The sequence below is a fragment of the Rhipicephalus sanguineus genome, chromosome 5 (genome assembly GCF_013339695.2).
Source record: "Rhipicephalus sanguineus isolate Rsan-2018 chromosome 5, BIME_Rsan_1.4, whole genome shotgun sequence".
In the NCBI taxonomy this organism is placed as follows: domain Eukaryota; kingdom Metazoa; phylum Arthropoda; class Arachnida; order Ixodida; family Ixodidae; genus Rhipicephalus; species Rhipicephalus sanguineus.
The window spans coordinates 63,745,049-63,763,268 of NC_051180.1; the positions used below are offsets into that span (position 1 = coordinate 63,745,049).

The following is an 18,220-nucleotide window of genomic DNA, read 5'->3' on the forward strand; positions in this document are numbered from 1 at the left end:
CGCAAATGTGTCATAGCGCTGCAGCCGCGTCCTGCCGATGATGCGCTTCTCAGTTTGTCCCGAGGAATTCAATATCTTGCGCTTCGGAGAGGCAAGTGGGGCCCGCAGAGCTTCAGCCTTGATACGCTTAACTGTTCGCTCGCATACTTTTGCCCGACGAAATAACTGGTAAGCAAGCGACGACAGGCCTCGCACGCGGAGCGATGTTATCGCATGCGCCCTTCGCGCGACGGGGACGGCCGGGTCGTTTCATCCTGCTTCAACCGCGTTCGTCTCTAGCGCTAGCGCGCTTTTACTCGCACATGAAACTGACGATGCGTAAGCAATGTTATCGGTTTGGACTCTGTACAAATCAGCGGCGACCGCGAAATCCCGCTGACAGTGTCCATATAATTGCTATCGCAGCACCCCCCCCCCCCCGTGGTCAGCATATTTTATATCCCCCCCCCCTCCCGTTGAGTACATCTCCCGGATTCCGTTTCTCCAAACTTGGCAGGTATGTAAGTGCAACGCTTAAGAAAGGAATGGCAGCCTCTAGCCGTTAACACAGTATAGAGGGTCCCTAATTTGTTCGCTCCCTGGCGCATGGATTCATAAAGAGTAAACAAGATGTCAACGACGTTTGTTTTAAGTGCTGTGCTGTTCTGTGCGTGTCCTATATAGTTTTTGTTGTTGCTTTTATTCTTTTTTAATGCTCCGTATTATCTTTCCTCCGACGAATGCCGGCCACGTAGTTGTTTTGTGTTTAATTAAAGAATCGTTTGCCATTGGCAATACGTTGCGAAGGCTCCAAGTACTTCACAAGACGTCTCAGAGCAGCGTAGCAACGTTAAAGAGATGCACAAAAAACACTCGCTCTCAACGAATCTAAGGTGTCCTCGGCGCATTGTTTCGAAAGACTTATGAAGGCGTCCAACGAAAAAAAACCGACATTGAAAACCTTCGACGCGAGCCTGCACATCTGCGTCAGCTTTTAACACGGCAGGTTGGACATCGTCTCGTTTCGGTCAGCGACCTTATAATCATCTCCGCTGATGAATTATTCAGTAGCAGTTTTTATAGAAGGCTGACCTTTATCTAATAGAGCAAACAAGATACTTTGGTGGGCCATAACTTTTTCTTCCTGCTGTGTTTATTCAAGGAAATTTTTTTTTAAATAGTAACTTGATTGTTAGTATAAATGCTTTCTTAGCTATCCTTTTGCATCCCGCACATTCCCTAGGCCCATGTACCGTTTCTTTCCGGCCTGGTCATTGCAGCGTCTTTCGTAACATGCTACCAAAATAACTTCTCTGCTTTATTCTTACGTTTAACGGTCGGCCTTATTTCTGCTAATGTTTATACATTTATATTTCGCTTGAGTTTACTGTCCTACCAAGGAAATTTGGAAACGATTGTATAATTATGTGGGCGTGCCTTGAGTTTACAGTACCAAGCATTTTCCTTATCGTTTACTAAAATACCGAAATTGAGATAGCATTACAATAACAGAAATTACTAGGTGACACTTTAAAAATATTCGGAAGGGGATTCGCGATACATTGTTATACCAAATACTTCCTTTTTCTCATGACCGTCCCAACGAGCCATTTCGGGCAATTTTCCATAGACACCGAATTTTCTGTTGTCTTACGTTAACAGGTAAGTGGATAATACTTCCAGCTTAATTGTAATAGCTATTAGGGTTGCCTCCTGTATCGCGTTTCAATACTTTTTCACTGTGATTGTTTGATATGGAACCGCCATTTTATTTTGCTTGTATTACCCTTCATTTTTGAGGCCTCCCTAATTTATTAGGAGCGAAGCTCTTAAGGCCCGTACCCCGCCGTCGAAACTCCCTCCACTTAAGCGTTGCTTTAGGTTGCAGTGGCCGGTGATTTAACAGGGAATGTTTAGGCCTTGAGCGGTTTGGTTCTAGGGCACCAGAAATTCGAGGTTAAAAGAAATAAGCTCTGTGCACAACTGGTTATAATGGTCGCCTTCGCTTTCGCCACCTTTATCGTGGATTGTGAAATCACAACCACCATTCCAGCGCACTACGGACGCTTTGTCGAAGGTAGCAGCAGACGTTCTCCCCACCCGGCGACGACTTGCCCCCTTTCCCCAATAGAGGAAAGGCTCCTGAATTTTTTTCTACATAGAAGGCCGCATAGAGGATATAATTTGCAGCTCCTAACACACTACGCCTAAAAGAGTTCAAAAAGACAATAAAACACTGCGCGCGCCGAACGCCGCGCGCGGCGTTCCGTCGCCGCCGTCGAAGCTCCTCGCCGCATCGCCGCTCGCACCCCTCTCCCACCTGTCTCCCTCTCCCTGCGCTGCCAGCGCCGCACACTCCCTCGCTCAGTCGTTCCCGCCACCGAGCGCAGCAGACGCTCTCCCCAGCCGCTCCCCACCCAACCGCCTTCATGAAAGCCAGCAGCGAGATCAGGCGCATAGTTGTTTGCGTCCCATTTCTAAGGAGCTTCGCTCATCGGTTGTATTCGTACACGGAACAACTGCTGTTTTTTTTTTATTAATACTAATCGCCAGGTAATCGGCACTATAAGTGGCAGTAGTGCGAATACCAGCGGTGCCCTGCGACGTTTCGTGCTACAGCCACGCGTTCTTACTTCTTTATTGTGGTGTGATCGGGTTTAACCCGCAAAAATTTGTAAGCACCGCTCAGCGATGGTCGCGCCGCAATGCTTGGAAAATTTGCGATTATTTCAGATTGTTCCAATAAGTTTACGCGCAGGACGCGAGTATCTAGTTTATTCAGGAGCCTAAACCAGCACCAGTGATAACGCTGGAAGGTTCGATCACTGACGTATAAAATATGAGGTGTTCCGCCGATGATCATATTACCGACGGCCGATGAGTGTGATCGTTGACATCATTGTACAGAGTGCTTTGCTTGTACTTTGAGTTACTTAGTTTTCTGGGCAAAAGTTAGCGCAATAAAGAGTTTCGTCTCTACCAGTTGACTCGAACTTTCTTCATCGTCACTACCACGCGACAATGCAGTACGTCTGAGGCGTTTCTGGGCTGCACATGTTATCTTGTTGAAAAAAGACTGTTCGCAGATTGCACGTTAGTCAGTATATCAATTAACGAACGTTTTACGTCAGCAGATAAGTAGAACATGAAAAGTCTTTGCACTTTTATGTCCTCTACGTATACACAATGTGTCCCAAAAAGAATTTGTTACCAGTTTTGCTGCTGCTGCACCTGTCGAGTGATTCGGTATGGCGTAAACAGTGTTTTACCGACAAGATAAAACTCCCCGCAGTTATTCGCGCCATTGTGCGAAGGCTTCTTATTGAAGCTCTAGTGATTGGATGGCAACCCGCTAGCTGGTCGGCAAGCATAGAAGCGACCCCCATCAATTACAAAAATGACGATCAAGAGCTGCTGTCAGCGATGTGCATGAAGAGCTGTCTTCTTAAGCACCTAAAACAAACCCGAATAAATTGTTTCGGAATGAAACTAATTTACTTTGAGCAAGAAGGACAAAACTTTTGTACAAAAGAAGAAGGAAAATACCAACAGATATTTCCTTCAACTGAAACAAAATTTGTCACATTTAAGAAATTCTCAAGCAGTCATTTTTGCGCATAGGCATTTTCTCCTACATTATATGAATTTATAATAACAAATTTGCCAATTTATCGAAGTATCTTAAAATACAAGTGGCAAGTATTGTATCACATACAATTATTGCGGTAGTATCTTGTATCTGTATCTCTAATACTTCTTGCGCGAGTACCTTGTATCATGTCGCCATACAATTTCAAAGTATCTTTTCCCAGCCCTACTTATTTCCTTGTCTGAATTGAATAAAGGCAGTAAATAAAGAAAAAAAGGTACGTTGTCTAGTGCTCAAGGCGGTCTCTTTAGGACCAGGGTGACCCAGGTTCAAATCCCCGCCCCGAAAAAAAAAGTTATTTTTCGCCGGCGGTGGGTTTTTCTGACCACCATCAGCTTCACAGGTCAGTCAATGCAAGCTTCGTTTGAAAAAGTTCCTTAATAAAAATAAATGAATGTGGGACACGGAAAGATTGACAGTGCACTGCAAGTTATTAGGATAGCTACAGCGGCGAAGTGAAAGCAACGATCGTTCAATTGTGCTTTGAAACGAATTTGAAAACAATGCTACAAAAGCTTGAGGATTCAATTGAAGCCGCTTTATTTTGGGTTTCAGGGCAAGTGGGACCTCTTTTTTTTGTATGAGCTGTTTTCTCGCGGTAGATAAATCACTCAGCGTGCAGAAGTGCTGAAGGAACGTTCTTTCTTGCAGCATTTGAACCATAATTTTCTTGAGGGAATCCGCGGCACAGTTCAAACAAAGAATTATACCTCAGTAAGGATATGAGAGACGTGCGGGGAATTATCGAGAAGAAATTCACGCACGACTGCTAGCGCCTATTGTTTTTGCTTGGAATAGGAAGGGCCAGAAGAAAGAAGGGTGTTTCAGCTTCCTTTGTTTCATTACGCGCACACCTGCCCCGGTACTCCAATTTCCGCCACATGGGCGGAAAACGTGAGCTGCGCACGTACGACACAGATTGCTTCCAATCCAATTAGCTTTCCAGGTTGGAGCTTCGCCGTCATACTCGAATAGAATATAATACCGAAACTATCACTCCTATATCTTTAGCTGCAAGCAATGAAAAAGCTCAAACACATTTTTTTCCCTCATGTTCCCACAATGACACTTACTCCAAGCGCGAGCTCACGGAATCAGACTGAGCACAATGTGCTTACTCGTACTGCTTCTGAAGAGGTTCACTGGCCGTTAGTCGCTACAGAAAAACCCGAGGAGAAACTCTGCCGCGGTGTAGAATAAAATTTTGGTTACACAGTAATTATTCTGAGCCACCTATTAGACGCATGTGCGTGACTGCTGTCCTCTCCTATACAGGAGAAATAAGTTTGGGAATTTTCTTCTTTTTTATGCTGAATTCTCTTTCACACAATTTCTTGGTTGTGTGTTTCACAATGTTCTTTTTGCAGGCTGAATGTTCTATCAGAAGAGCATGATATTTTGCATTATATGGACGAGGTGTGCGAGTTCGCTAGTGTTTTAACACAAAATGAACCAGTCAGACGAAAATCAAATGAGGGGGAGTAATAGACATCACTCAATCTCAACATTGTCTAGGCGTACATGTACTTTTAACACACGAAAAAGACAACGGGTTTACAACTAGGCTACTGCGAAAACACGCTCTAGTGGTCAAGTAGGATGCATTTGGTTGCTGTAGTAAAAGTTGTACATTTGTCGTTTTCATTTCAGCACCATCAGATAAGACCAACAACTAGGCCGCATTGGTTTATACCTTCCGTAACCGGATACGCCGCAAACGGCAACGTGTTTTCGAATTCAATGAACATATCAAATAGGTATGCTTGGGCTATAACAAATGGTGCTCGTCTGTCAAACCTCCAATTTCTACTAAGGTTGGCAACTCCATTGAGGAATTGACAAACAGATTTTTGGAGAGTCCTGATAGTTATATTTTTATTTGAATCAGTTTTCTATCTTTGGGAGTATCTGAAATCTGTGACGCACTTGCATTGTACGCGTTTTCCCGCAGAGAGCCAGGAAAAAGTCGACCTTATTGAGCCAGACAAGAAAAAAATGATTTGTTCTCGAATTTTACGAGTGCCTGGCAGGCTAAACATAGTCAGTTTTAGATTAGCAAAAATACAGAAATAAAGAAATCTAACCAATCATTCCATTTCTTTCGCATTGGTGACACGAATACCTGCAGTCGCTCAAATTGATCGGAATGTTGACTGCCGATGTCAAGCAAGCGCTGCTCGGCATGAAACCGCGAGCACGCAATACGAACATTAACCACTCTCGCGTGATCCGATTTTGTTGGCCCCGTTGCAATATGACTGGCACAAGAGGCCTTCCAGTACAAGTGAACGCACTCAGAGCGGTTTTGATCAGCTTGATGCGTGTACGCGTGTATAAAGTCCATTAGACAGTACGAAAGCATACGTTATGGAAGTAGTAAAACTACCTTCCTAACTCCGTGAATGCACGGAGTCGCGCGGCTAAATCAATGAAGCAACACATATGAACAGATGTAATTGTTGCAACTTTCATTGATTTTATACTCCTATACGAGTGATTGCGTTCTTACGCAAATGGCTCTGGTGCTCCAGAGATAGAAAAAGTTCACGAGCCCTTGTTCTGTCGAGAGAATCGGGCGAAGCGAAACCTTGCGTCTGCGTGCCCGACATGTAACTTTCTTTCTGTGGTGACTACCGTGTTACGGTAAATCCTGCCATTGAGGTAGACCAGCACCCGCTCTGCATGGTGGAACGGTCTTTTCGGTTCAGGACTTGTCCAAGGCGTACTTACAGCTCGAAGTGGACGAGCGAGCACAAGAACTGCTCACTGTCAATACCCTACTGGGGCTGTTCAGGTTCCGGCGCTTGCCATACGGCGTAGCCTGTGCACCGGCGGTGTTCCAGGCCGTGATGAATCAGATCCTACACGGCCTCTCAGGAACGGCATGTTACTTAGATGACGTTGTCATCGAAGACACAGATAGAAAGCAACGTCATGACAGGCTGGAGCAGGTGCTCATACGCCTAAGAGAACGTGGCATACGGATCAACACTGATAAGTGTAAGTTGTTCCCAGAACGAATCAGATACCTGGGTCATGAAGTTGACCAGAATGGGTTGCATCCCACGGCGGATAAAGTAACTGCCATCAAGCAGACGCGAAAACCGGACAACGTGACTCAACTCAAAGCCTTTTTGAGCTTGGTTAATTTCTACTCAAAATTTTTGCCAAATCTGGCTACGGTTTTAGAGCCCCTGCATAACTTGTTGCGTCGAGAAGCAGCATGGAATTGGTCACGCCAATGTGATGAGGCGTTTAGAACCTGTAAGGATATGCTTACTAATGAAAACGTGCTTGAGTTGTATGATGTCAAGAAAGAAATACAGCTAACGTGTGACACGTCCGAGTACGGTTTGGGGGCTGTGTTGTCGCATGTTGTGGGCGGCACAGATAAGCCAATAGCATTTGCGTCGCGATCACTATCACATGCGGAGCGTAGGTACAGCCAAATAGAAAAAGAAGCTCTGAGCATTGTGTTTGGTGTGAAGCGATCTCATAACTACTTGTATGGTCGAACTTTTAAGGATCTTACCGACCATCAACCTATCACCGCGCTCTTAGTCCCAAAAAGGAAAGCTAGTGCTGTAGCCACAGCTAGAGTACATCGATGGTTTGCTTTCCTAGCTAACTACAGCTACAAGATTGCACATAAGCCGGGCACGGCAATCAGCAACGCAGATGCTTTATCTAGACTGTCATTGCCCCAGACCTCTGAGCAAAATGAAGACATTTTTTTTTTATTTTGCCACTCTGGCCGAACTACCTCTGACAGCAAAAGATATAGAGCGTGGAACAACGCGCGACAAGCTAGTATCAGTAGTGCGCGATATGATTTGGCACGGCTGGACGAAAGCTGTCGCTCAAGAACTGCAACCATTCTGGGTGCGACGTTTCGAACTCTCTGTTGATGCTGGTTGCGTTGTTTGTACGAATAGGGTAGTTGCAGAGAGTTGTCTTGAATCTGCTGCACGAACAACACATCGGAATCACAAAGATGAAAATGGTTGCAAGGTCAATGGTTTGGTGGCCAGAAATTGATGATGCATTGGAAGAGACCGTGCGAAAATGCAGCGTTTGTCAAAGCGCACAAACCGCAGCACAGCTAGCGCGTTTGAGCCCGTGGAAATTGTGCGAACACCCATGGGAAAGGGTGCATTTTGATTTCGCCGAGAAGGAAGGTAAAATGTTCCTATTTGCAGTTTATGCTTACAGTAAGTGGCTAGAAGTTAAAGTATGTAGCACGACTACTGCTACTATGACAGTGGCAGTGGTTCGGTCTTTCTTTGCCGCGCACGGACTTCCTTTAGAAGTAGTAACAGATAACGTGCCGCAATTTCACGCTGATGAATTCCAAGGCTTTCTAAAAGCGCAAGGTGTAAAGCACACGTTCACACCGCCGTAACACCCGCAGTCCAACGGGGCGGTGGAGCGGGCGGTACAAACTACTAAGACGGCCCTGTTTAAACAGTTGTTGGAGGACAAAGAAAACGCCAGGCCTGCGCTGAAACCGCAGCACAGTCACAGCGAAAGCTGTAAGAGCGGCGTTTCTAGAGCCCGTTAAGCCCCAACCACATGCACGCGATTTCCGGGCGACAGCGACGAGCGACAGCGACGAGCGACATGATTTGCTGTCGCGGAGGGCCATCCATCGCCGTCGCTTGTCGCGTCGCAGCTTTCTGGAAAACTAAAAAAAATCGCTTGTCGCCCGGAAGTGAGCGTGACGATTTCCGGCAACATGGCAGCATCACCGATCCTCGCTTCGGTTGCAATTTGCTCTTGATGCTTCCAATCGGCGCGTACTTCAATGAATGCAAGTTATAGCCTACCTTCTTTACAACGCCATCTCACGTGGAGAGCGAGGCAGCGGCCGTATTTTGTCGTTAATTTTGATCGACGGCTCGTTTTGATGTTTGGGTGGTAGCTTGCTGCAACGATGGTAGCTTGCTGCAATGTCAACATCGTCGTCGTGTGAGGTGGCCCTTCTTGTGAGGCAGCGATGTCCAACCTCGAAAAGCACGAATTCAACGAGCGTCTTATCGACGAAGTTGAGAAAGAAAGCGTGATATGGGACATGACGAGCCGGCTGTACAAGTCCCAGCAACTGAAAGAAGTAGCTTGGCGGCGTGTCGCAACCGCAATGGGATCCAACGGTGAGTAATTTTTGGACGCATGCTGCGTGTCGTGCTAATGTGTTTTTAAGAGGTGTTACAACGCAATAAAGCTAAAATATGCGAGCTTGCAGTAGGGGCATTTGTCAGGCATGGTTCACAGCATGAAGCACTTAGTTGCATGCAAGATGATGTTTCACATAGCAAATCCGAGTCCCCACTAGCTTGATTCATGCCTTGCCTAGGAATTATTTGGCCATGACATTACCACAGCGGTTTCGGTGCGTGCGCATTTCATCCTATGAATAACAATCGAACCATCGTTTGTACGCAGTGGGGGAAGTGAAGGCACGCTGGAAGAACCTGAGGGATTCGTTCCGACGGGTGTTCAAAGCCCGCCACCCTGTCCTGCAAAGTGGTGCTGGAGCCGAGGACAGCGAAGTGGAAGATTCGGTAAAGTCCTGGATATTCTACGACCGCCTGCTGTTTCTCCAAGACAGCATCGTAGGCCGGCCGTAAGCTTTTCTTTTTTTTATGTGTACCTAATGTGACAGCGACGTTCTTGAAAATGTAATTTTACGGAAAGCTCGAACATGAATTGAGCGTATCGACGCGATGCGTCGTCCGGCATTGTATGCATACGCGCATGTTCGAATTTGTCGTCGTAACTATTCCATTTGTCCGTATGCCGGCGCACATGCTATCGATGCATGCGCTCAGTAGCTGAGCGGAGTTACACTGCTGCACCAATCAAAACACGTTACACTGCCTGCCTGTGACGTTTGCTTGTGTAAAACGTGGAAAAGTAATCTGCTATGTATTAGTTTAATGTTTCATGATACGCATAAAATCATTTTGCGAAGAAGTCGTATAAAAAATTCTCATGCGCTGTGCCATGGGCTCTTGCGTTAGCATTAAAATAACTTACCTTTTCTCCATCATGAATGTGTTTAAACTTACCCGCCGCGGTGGTCTTGTGGTGATGGTGTTCATGTGCTGACCCGGAGGTCGCGGAATCGAATACCAGCTGCAGCGGCCGCATTTCGATTGAGGCAAAATGCTAGAGGCCCGTGTGCTTAGATTTGGGTGCATAAAGAACCTCGGTTGGTCGAAATTTCTGGAGCCCTGTCATAGTAATATATTAGTTTTTGGACGTATGGTGTCCACAATTATTATTGGTATTACTACTAATGGGTTTTAACTTGTGTGTGTGCAACTACTGTCTTCGAGAAAATTGTGGCCCTGAGAAAACTAACTTGCTGGGGATGTGGCAAAAAGTACGAGTTTGTTTTACGGTCCGCTGAAACCATAGCCAAAATAGCATCTTTTGAAAGATTCAGCACGCATGTGTAAGTTTCATATGTGCATGCATGCGATAGTGATCCAGCAATGTGCCTTTGTGTAAACCCAGTCGCACTCTGTTGCTCCGCCTGCGTTTGCTTGTTGGCATAGTGCGCAGCACGAGGTTCCTTTGTCTTGAATTTACAACCATTTTTTTGCACGTTCCAACTTTACGTAGTGAGGGTGCTTTGTAAACATTTTTTACCTGTTTTTCTGTAGGTGCTTGAATACACTATGGTGAACATTTTACATGCATGCTACGCAACTATACAATTGTAATGTTTGGTGTATTTTCTTCTGTATGCTCTGTAGTACCTCGGGAAACCTTGAGCAGTTGCCTGATGTCGAGAGTGAGGACACTGAGCAAGGACAAAGCAATGAGGAAACTGCGGAGAGTCTGTTCAGGGACATCTATTCGGAAACGAGCACCTCGCCGGAACCTGACACGTGCCCACGTACTACACGGAGAAAAGCGAGCACGAGCTCAGGAGCAGCTACCCAGATTCCAACTAATTCCAGCCACAATTCTCGGCCAGAGGGTGGTCGCAAACGCAAGAAGCCATGTGACGACGAAATAGCATCACTTACAAGCATTGTGTCCAAAGTACCGGACGAGGCAGAGCATTTTGGGCAGCTTATTGCCGCCAAGCTGAGGCGATGTCCACCAAGGCTTAGGGAAGACATGGAATTGGATTTGCTTAACACCGCTGCAAAGTATCTGCATGAGAGTGAGCCGGACTCTTGAAAGGCATTTTTCAATACAGTAGACTCTGGATAATTCAAACAAATCTTAATTTTTTTGTTGGCCCGCTATGTTTTCAATGTATCTTGAAGCTACTTAATTCAAACTTTTTGCTTGTCCATGCCCGGAAATATCTGGTGCCTTTGTTGCTTCTATCTGAACATTCAAGGTTTTATGCAAGTAAAAGCCACAAATAAAACCGATTGCCTTCCTACAACACAGCCAAACTACCCTGGCCGCAAGCACCAACAGTCGCATACTGACCGAGGAAGAAAAAAAAAGGACCCTCTGTCTGGCCTTGGTCGATCGCGTGCTGAACGCTTCAAGTTACATTTGCCGCAGTACACTGTTGTCGTGCGAGAAACTGTCTTAAAATTTAAAAGGGGCTACCAGCTGTCAAAGGACACATTTCATCCCTTAAATAAACACACTATGATGCGTTGTATAATTACAGGTACCAGTATAATCGTTAAAATCTAAAAACTTGCACTTGTTCAGAGCTGTTTATGACGTGGCTGCAGCCCTGAGAAACAATAAGCATGACAACGCTAGTAGGTATGTTGCCCAGAGTATTGAAAACCTCTCATTATTCAGACTCCTGATAATTCAAACAAAATCCGGAGATCCCCTGGAGTTTAAATTATCGAGAGTTTTAACTGGCCTTGTAACATTGTTTCTTTTACTGCAATAAAGCAGTTTCGCTGTGTTTTTAATTAACTGTATCTTATGACACACCATTCACATGATAATAAACATACTGTTTATTTTTCAAGTCGTCGAATCGAGAGTACAACATTTACTGCCGGTGTTGTTGGCAAGACTAAAGCAACATGGCAAGGAATTATGCAAGTGCACTTCACTGCATGCATTGCAGTAACAAACATGGTACACTTTCAACATACGCGGCTTTAAATACGTAACGTTTTGGCTGCAGAGAGTGGTACCTAATAATCACTGTACACTTCAAATAATCTTTTTTTCATCAGAGGGTCAGTTCGGGTATCTGAAAGCACACACTTCTTGGAGTTATTAAACATGGACCCCTCACTCAGGCAGATCACGGAAGACGAAAGTATGCATTACGTAATGCAGATGGCAAGTTGAACTTCTTAAATATCTCCGCGACACTGCAGCGACAACAAGCACTGAGCATTACCTCCGATTATATGTTGACAAACTCACTCATGAGTCGACTCACACAGACTCAGGTTGTGCCGCGAGTCAGAGCGAGTTCAGCTGAGAAAAACTTCAGTGAGTGTAAGTCCAAGTGAATCCGGTTCAGGAAAATTTTGGAGAGTCCAAGTCCTAGTGAGCGCAACGTACAAAATATATTTCTTGAGTGAGCTCCACCTTTTTTTGCCGACCTACGGCAGCTGTGTCATCGTTTGTGCTCTGTACGTGTTTTGAGTTCTGTGCTTTTTTTTGCACTGCAGTGTGTCAGAATAATCTAGCTCGGAAGTACTTGAGCTGTATTCATATTGGAAATGTGCATGAACATCATTTATGTGCACACTGTTCACCGTAGTCCTGCCAGTTTCCACTGCCACGGTACTTGCCCTACATTTGAAAAAAAATCGATGAAGGAAGAGCGAACATCGCTTGCACGCCGTGAGCACTTCCGAGCTCGCGCGCCTTGTAAGGGAAACATTCGTTGAGCTCCAATGTCTTCCCTCCATGCACCCCCACGAAGATTCCCAAAAGTGTCCTCAGAGTCGGCATAACCCACTGGGCAGTAGTACTCTCCACCGCCACACTCCAGGCACAAGAAGTTATGCAGCACACAAGTCGCCTTGATGACATAGTCAACATTTTCAGGTTTAAGGTCGATCACCCTGTGATAGATCCGCCACCTCGCTGTGAGAATGCCAAACGCATTTTCGATGCACCGTCTGTAAAAAGACACGAGCCCAGAAACACGAAAAATCAAAACTTTATAACACTCATGTTACACAGTGCGGACTTGCGATTCAAAGAGCTCAATACCTTGGCCTAAAATACATTCCTAAAATTTAATTGTCGTTGCTGTGTAGGTGAAATTATACGACAAATCTAAAGTAAACTTTTTTTCATACAGTTTACCATAGAAGATAAATGCAACCAAGTCCACGTATAAAAACAACGAGCAGCACATCTTTATAGTGATCACTACACCATCTCATTCTCCTAAAATAGCACAAAGAAACCTGTGCTTCCAGTAGCCTCAGTGTGGTGTCACTTGACAATTTTTCTGCTACCTGTTGGTTCCTCAAATCTGAACATATGAAGACAAGTGATTCACCTTAACCGACACCTTTCTCCCAGATCCACAATATACCTGTCTTCCGCAGGGCTTACCATACTGATAGGTTAAGTGTACAGTGGTTGTGTAAGATCCTGTGCGTATTGTCGAGATTATGCGTTTTCGCCCTAGCAAATTCCATAAACGAATTGAAATACACGCACTCAACTTTCTACTGCAACGCATTTTTCATCTTAAAATTTTTACCTTGCACGGCTGAGACGATAGTTGAAAATGATGTCCTTTTGGTCGGTCCGGCTGCCTGACAAAGGTTTCATGAAGTCAGGCCGAAGTTGAAATGCCTCGTCTCCAACGAACACATGAGGGCAACTTTTGGATGAATCTGGCAGCGACGCAGCCCTGGGCAAGCCGAGCTTTCCCTGCTCCAGTCGCTTTCCAATGGGAGAGTCCTTGAACACACCACCATCGCTGAATCTTCCAGGGGCGCCGACGTCTATGAGCCTGAACAGGTATTGGCTGTCCGTAAACAGCCATGAGGACAATCGAAAAGGATTTCTGCAAATGGCACGAAATGGAAAAAGGATTACTATTGTACAAAATAGGCTGTCACTGCATTCTGTTTCCTGTGCAAGAGAAATGCTCATTCAAAGCATGACCAATGTTAACACACTCACCAAAGCAATTGAATTTCTTATTGGAGACACATGTGCACGTTTCACATATGTGCACGTTTCACATGTGGAAATTTTTTCAGCCATATTTGTGATGGTTGGAAAAACGCTGGATGATTTGGCATGGAATGACCCCCTGTTGTTGGTGTGTGCCATCTTGGCACACACCAACAAGAAAACATCATGCTCTCTGAAATACCTCATTCAATTAATCAAGCGAAAGCCTTACTTGCCTCATCAAACACGAAAATTGACGGTCGGCGTCAACCAGAGTGATGCAAGATCATCAAGATTTGTAACGATATCGTGATGTCACTTTGACTTCACATTACTAGACGTCATTACGACATTATCACTTTGCACTGCCTCCGTGACCAATATACAGATTACATTTTACTTTGCACTGCCTCCATGACCGGTGGGCAGATCACGGAGGCAGTGCATAAACAGGTGAGGTGCAGAAAGCTTGCGATGCCTATGATACTGGAGGCACTGCAATACCACGTCAGTGCAGGATGCTTTTGGAGGGGGGTGGAGGACGATGAATACATCGATTCAAGAAAAAAAAAGGCTTTCGCCTTCGAGGCAACTTAGGGGAATGCATAAGGGATTCTGTATCCAATATACCATGAAACTCTTCACTTGAAACATTACTCCCTTTTTAGGGTTTCGTCCCATCTGAGGAAACGCTGAACTTCTGGCAGCTGGGGCCAAATTGTTCCGTGCTCCTTGAAAAACATTTTACATGCTAGTGTCATAACAAAACCATTCCCTCTGCCGATAAATTAAAGCTGAGCTTTGCATGTATGTCTGTGTGCAGCAGACGTCTTACCTTGTAGTTGAAGTACAAGCTTCCCGATTTCCTCGGGCACTTGATTTGAACATGTCTTCCATCGACTGCCCCCAGGCAGTTGGGGAATTGCCAGCGTTGCCAGAAACCTGAAGCTATCTCGTGCCACTCAGCTCCGGTTGGCGGCTGCAAAAGCGTAGAGAGTCTTGTCAAAAAATTGTGGAGCCTGTACAGCGCGCCCATTGCTCGAAAACATTGAGGACACGATATTGGACATGTGCATATGCAATAGTAACGGGCAGATGGAGGTGCTTTATAGCACGTGTGTTTTTTGATACATGAACTAGGTACATTTCTTTATAACAATGTCATGCTGTTTCAGCCATACATATATAATACATACTGGCCTTTGTGTGGTACCAGATCATCAGTACCAATTTCAACATTTAAAATGCATGCTATAGTGATGGCTACTAAAGCAGTCTCAACTAGCAAGGTCGTAGCCAATACATAATGCTGAACGAGGCTTGCGCCCATTTTTCTAAAATACACATGCAAAAACACCGAGCCGTCCGTACAAGGCTACAGTATGAATATTGAGAGTGTGCAGGAAAGCTTTTCTACGACATTACAAATAAATATTAGAGCGGTTGTACAGATTCTGTTCAGCTGAGGTGAGACATTGTTTGTGCAGAGAGAGAGATGGAGAAAGAATGCAGGAAAGGCAAGGAGATTAACTGGATTCACTCCAGCTTGACACACTATATTTAGGGATGGGTTAGGGGGAAAAAAGAAAAAGGGAAAAGAAATGTAAGCATGTAGATGAAACATAACAGTAGTGCAACATACAGTTAGCCAATTATATGAAGCCTTCAAGCATTCCTGTTAGACATGATGCGTTTAAGGTGGGTCTGCACGACTTTTGTTAGCACTACGTCACATGACGAAGGTGGCACATTTCATGCAACGTGGTCTTAATTTCTGACAACATTCACCTACCTTCATGTACAAGGGAGAAAGCACATCCCACAACACGCGGCACGTGCAGTGAATTGCTACTCTGGCAGTCTCTATGCCTACTCGGAAGGCCATGGCCACATCGAGTATGGCCATTCCTGAGGCCAGGTACCTGAAAGAGATGTAATGACAGGCTGCAGCGACTGCATGTAGGTAGCCGCTAGTCTAGGGCAGATGCAGGGTGCGTGAGAAGGCGTTTTCAGAATAGCATACAGAGAACAAAACGATTGGGGTTACAACTGAAACGTATAATGGAGTGAATTTTTTAAACAAAAAACGAGAAAAAGAAAACATGCCACTGCCACATAACAGTAAATTCCTGAAAGCGTGCTTAAAAATTGGGGCACCCTTAAAGGGCCCCTAACCACCCTGCATTCAAAGACGAGGGAGTGGTTTCTCGACTTCGCTGCCCTTCCTACAGGCGATATGTTCTCCTCGCCCATTGTTTCTTAAAAGCACCTGTACTATGTTAGCACTAACAACTGAGCCTATCAGGACTTCACGCTTGACGGCTGCACGCTCCTATCTTCACTTGCGCAGTCGAAAACAAACAAAATGAAGTGAAATCAGATGATCGCATACGATAGTCATGCGAGACAAGGAAGAACTGGTGGGCGCCTGTATGGCAAAGCAGTGTAGGGGATAATTCACAACTGATATTTCGCGTATATGGACTATACGCGAAATATCAGTATGTACCGTAATGAGAGACGTGATTCACAGTTCTTGCGTCACGAAGTGCGCCAGAAAGACGAGAAACGCCAGGAGAGAATAACGCGCTCGTTCTTTAAAATTTTTTTGCATGTTAAGAGACTGGTGAGTAACGCGATAGCGATATCCGCACACACGCACGCACGCACGCACGCACACACACACACACACACACACACACACACACACACACACACACACACACACACACACACACACACACACACACGACATACCTTACTATTAGAGGTAAAGGTTTCCGCCCTCTTCAACAGCACTTTTACGAAAACAGTGTTTTGTGTGTCCACAGTACGAGCGAGTATCGCCTTCCCAATCGCTCGCCTGCCTTCGCTTCTCGGTAGAGACCTGACCTAAACCGTGCCGCAATGAAAGCCAAAGAGCGCACGCCCTGCGGCTCATATATTTACGCTCATTACCAATGACGCCGCCGTCAACACTGCAATTCGAATAACTGACAAAAAAAATTGACAGGTAGAAAAAGTCGTACTCACCGCAGACAAATCGCGAGCCGTTCACCGGAGGTTATCGGTTCTCTGCACAGCCACTCTCTCGTGAGTCCAAACTTCACCATGCTGTGTAGTTTGTCGAATGTGTGTGGTGTCATACGGTAGTACTTCTGGAAAAGCGTCGCGTCTCCGTTTTTCATTTTCTCCACCTGTAATACAGTAAACAGGTCAATTCCACCGCTCGAATCTTTTGATAGCGCCGGTCAACTTACCGCCGTGAAGAACTCGCTTTCTCGGGCGCGATTTACCCAAACAGGCCGCACCCAGTGTTCACGGGCACTCATCTGCCGCTGCTTGAGGATGAGCATCAGTCGTAACGCTGCGGCTTTTTTTCTACGTTCCATGGCCGTAACACAACTCGTACATTAACCCTAAAACATCGCTAAAATGACGCAGTTTAAAGTGCGTCGTAGCATCGTAGACGTCGTAGATGCGTAGCAGATAGATAGCGTGAGCTTCCGGGCGCCCCCTCGAGGTCACAGCAGATACTACAGTCGCAGTTAAACAAAACATTGCAAAAAAAAAGAAAATCCCGTAACGCTGCTGTGACTTCCTTATCTCACACAAGTCAATAATAAATTTGACATGCTGCCATTCATCTACTCTGTGATTCTTTTTTTCAATTTACCTACGTGCACGCAATAGTTTTAAATCTAGCAACCATGACACTTTGTCGCGAACATGTGGGTGCTCCCGTCGCGACGCGACATCGCGACGGAGCCCGTTTGTCGCTGTCGCTCGTCGCCGTCGCTCGAAAATCGCGTGCATGCGGTTGGGGCTTTAAGCTCTCTTGGGGCTACAATACAAGTACACTAGAAAGGTACCCACTACGTCATAAATCACAATTTTTGTGAAGTTGGGAAGCACCTACTAAGCCATTATTCGTCATTATCCGGAGAAGCGAGGCACCAGCTACACGTCTGTAAGGTATTATGTGCACTTTGTTGACGCGACGACTGATGACGATGAAGAATTATGGCTCAGCCCTTTGTAATGGGTTGGAATCTTTAAACTGCCCACCAGTTATGTAATTTGCATTGGGTGACGCCCGGTCGCTATTTCCCTCTCCTGTCATGCTGTATAACATACGTTGACGTGGGAGAGAGACGGGGGGGGGGGAGGGGGGGCGAAGAACTTTACTGAGACCCCGAGGAAATGGATCATGCGTTTATGGGCTTCCTTGACAACCAATACAAGTGCACTTGCGAGGAACCCACTACGCTATAAATCATTGTAATTTTACTGAGACCCCGAGGAGAGAGAAAGAGTAGAGGAAGGCAGGGAGGTTAAAAGAGACCCCGAGGAAGTGGATCATGCGCTTATGGGCTTCCTTGGCAGCCAATACAAGTGCACTTGCAAGGAACCCACTACGCTATAAATCATTGCAATTTTTGGGAAGTAGGCCAGCAGGCACTGTGCCATTTTTCGTCATTCTACGGAGAGCGT

At 45.6% G+C, this 18,220-nt stretch overlaps 2 protein-coding genes across 2 annotated transcripts; one reads left to right on the plus strand and one right to left on the minus strand.

The window, feature by feature from the left end:
- The first annotated feature begins 8,624 nt into the window (after nt 1-8,624).
- On the plus strand, nt 8,625-10,822 carry LOC119394690 (transcription factor Adf-1-like). Its single transcript, XM_037662003.1, has 3 exons — nt 8,625-8,778; nt 9,071-9,251; nt 10,390-10,822. Exons 1-3 carry the CDS (start codon nt 8,625-8,627, stop codon nt 10,820-10,822), a joined length of 768 nt encoding a protein of 255 aa, XP_037517931.1.
- Nucleotides 10,823-11,809: 987 nt separating this feature from the next.
- Nucleotides 11,810-17,082, minus strand: LOC119394693 (uncharacterized). Its single transcript, XM_037662005.2, has 8 exons — nt 16,987-17,082; nt 16,760-16,923; nt 15,519-15,648; nt 14,562-14,705; nt 14,384-14,457; nt 13,305-13,613; nt 12,466-12,708; nt 11,810-11,822 (listed from the first exon to the last, which is right to left on the minus strand). Exons 1-8 carry the CDS (start codon nt 17,080-17,082, stop codon nt 11,810-11,812), a joined length of 1,173 nt encoding a protein of 390 aa, XP_037517933.2.
- Between the last annotated feature and the right edge of the window lie 1,138 nt (nt 17,083-18,220).

What these genes read in the sequence shown, in the direction of transcription:
- LOC119394693 (XM_037662005.2), bottom strand. Translation starts at nt 17,082, where the DNA reads ATGCTCATCCTCAAGCAGCGGCAGATGAGTGCCCGTGAACACTGGGTG. An exon ending in AAAGCGAGTTCTTCACGGCG is followed by an intron (nt 16,924 to 16,986) that starts GTAAGTTGACCG and finishes ACTGTATTACAG; the next exon opens with GTGGAGAAAATGAAAAACGG. An exon ending in TTTCTCCCTTGTACATGAAG is followed by an intron (nt 14,706 to 15,518) that starts GTAGGTGAATGT and finishes ACGCTTTTGCAG; the next exon opens with CCGCCAACCGGAGCTGAGTG.
- LOC119394690 (XM_037662003.1), top strand. Translation starts at nt 8,625, where the DNA reads ATGTCCAACCTCGAAAAGCACGAATTCAACGAGCGTCTTATCGACGAA. An exon ending in AACCGCAATGGGATCCAACG is followed by an intron (nt 8,779 to 9,070) that starts GTGAGTAATTTT and finishes GTTTGTACGCAG; the next exon opens with TGGGGGAAGTGAAGGCACGC. An exon ending in GACAGCATCGTAGGCCGGCC is followed by an intron (nt 9,252 to 10,389) that starts GTAAGCTTTTCT and finishes TATGCTCTGTAG; the next exon opens with TACCTCGGGAAACCTTGAGC.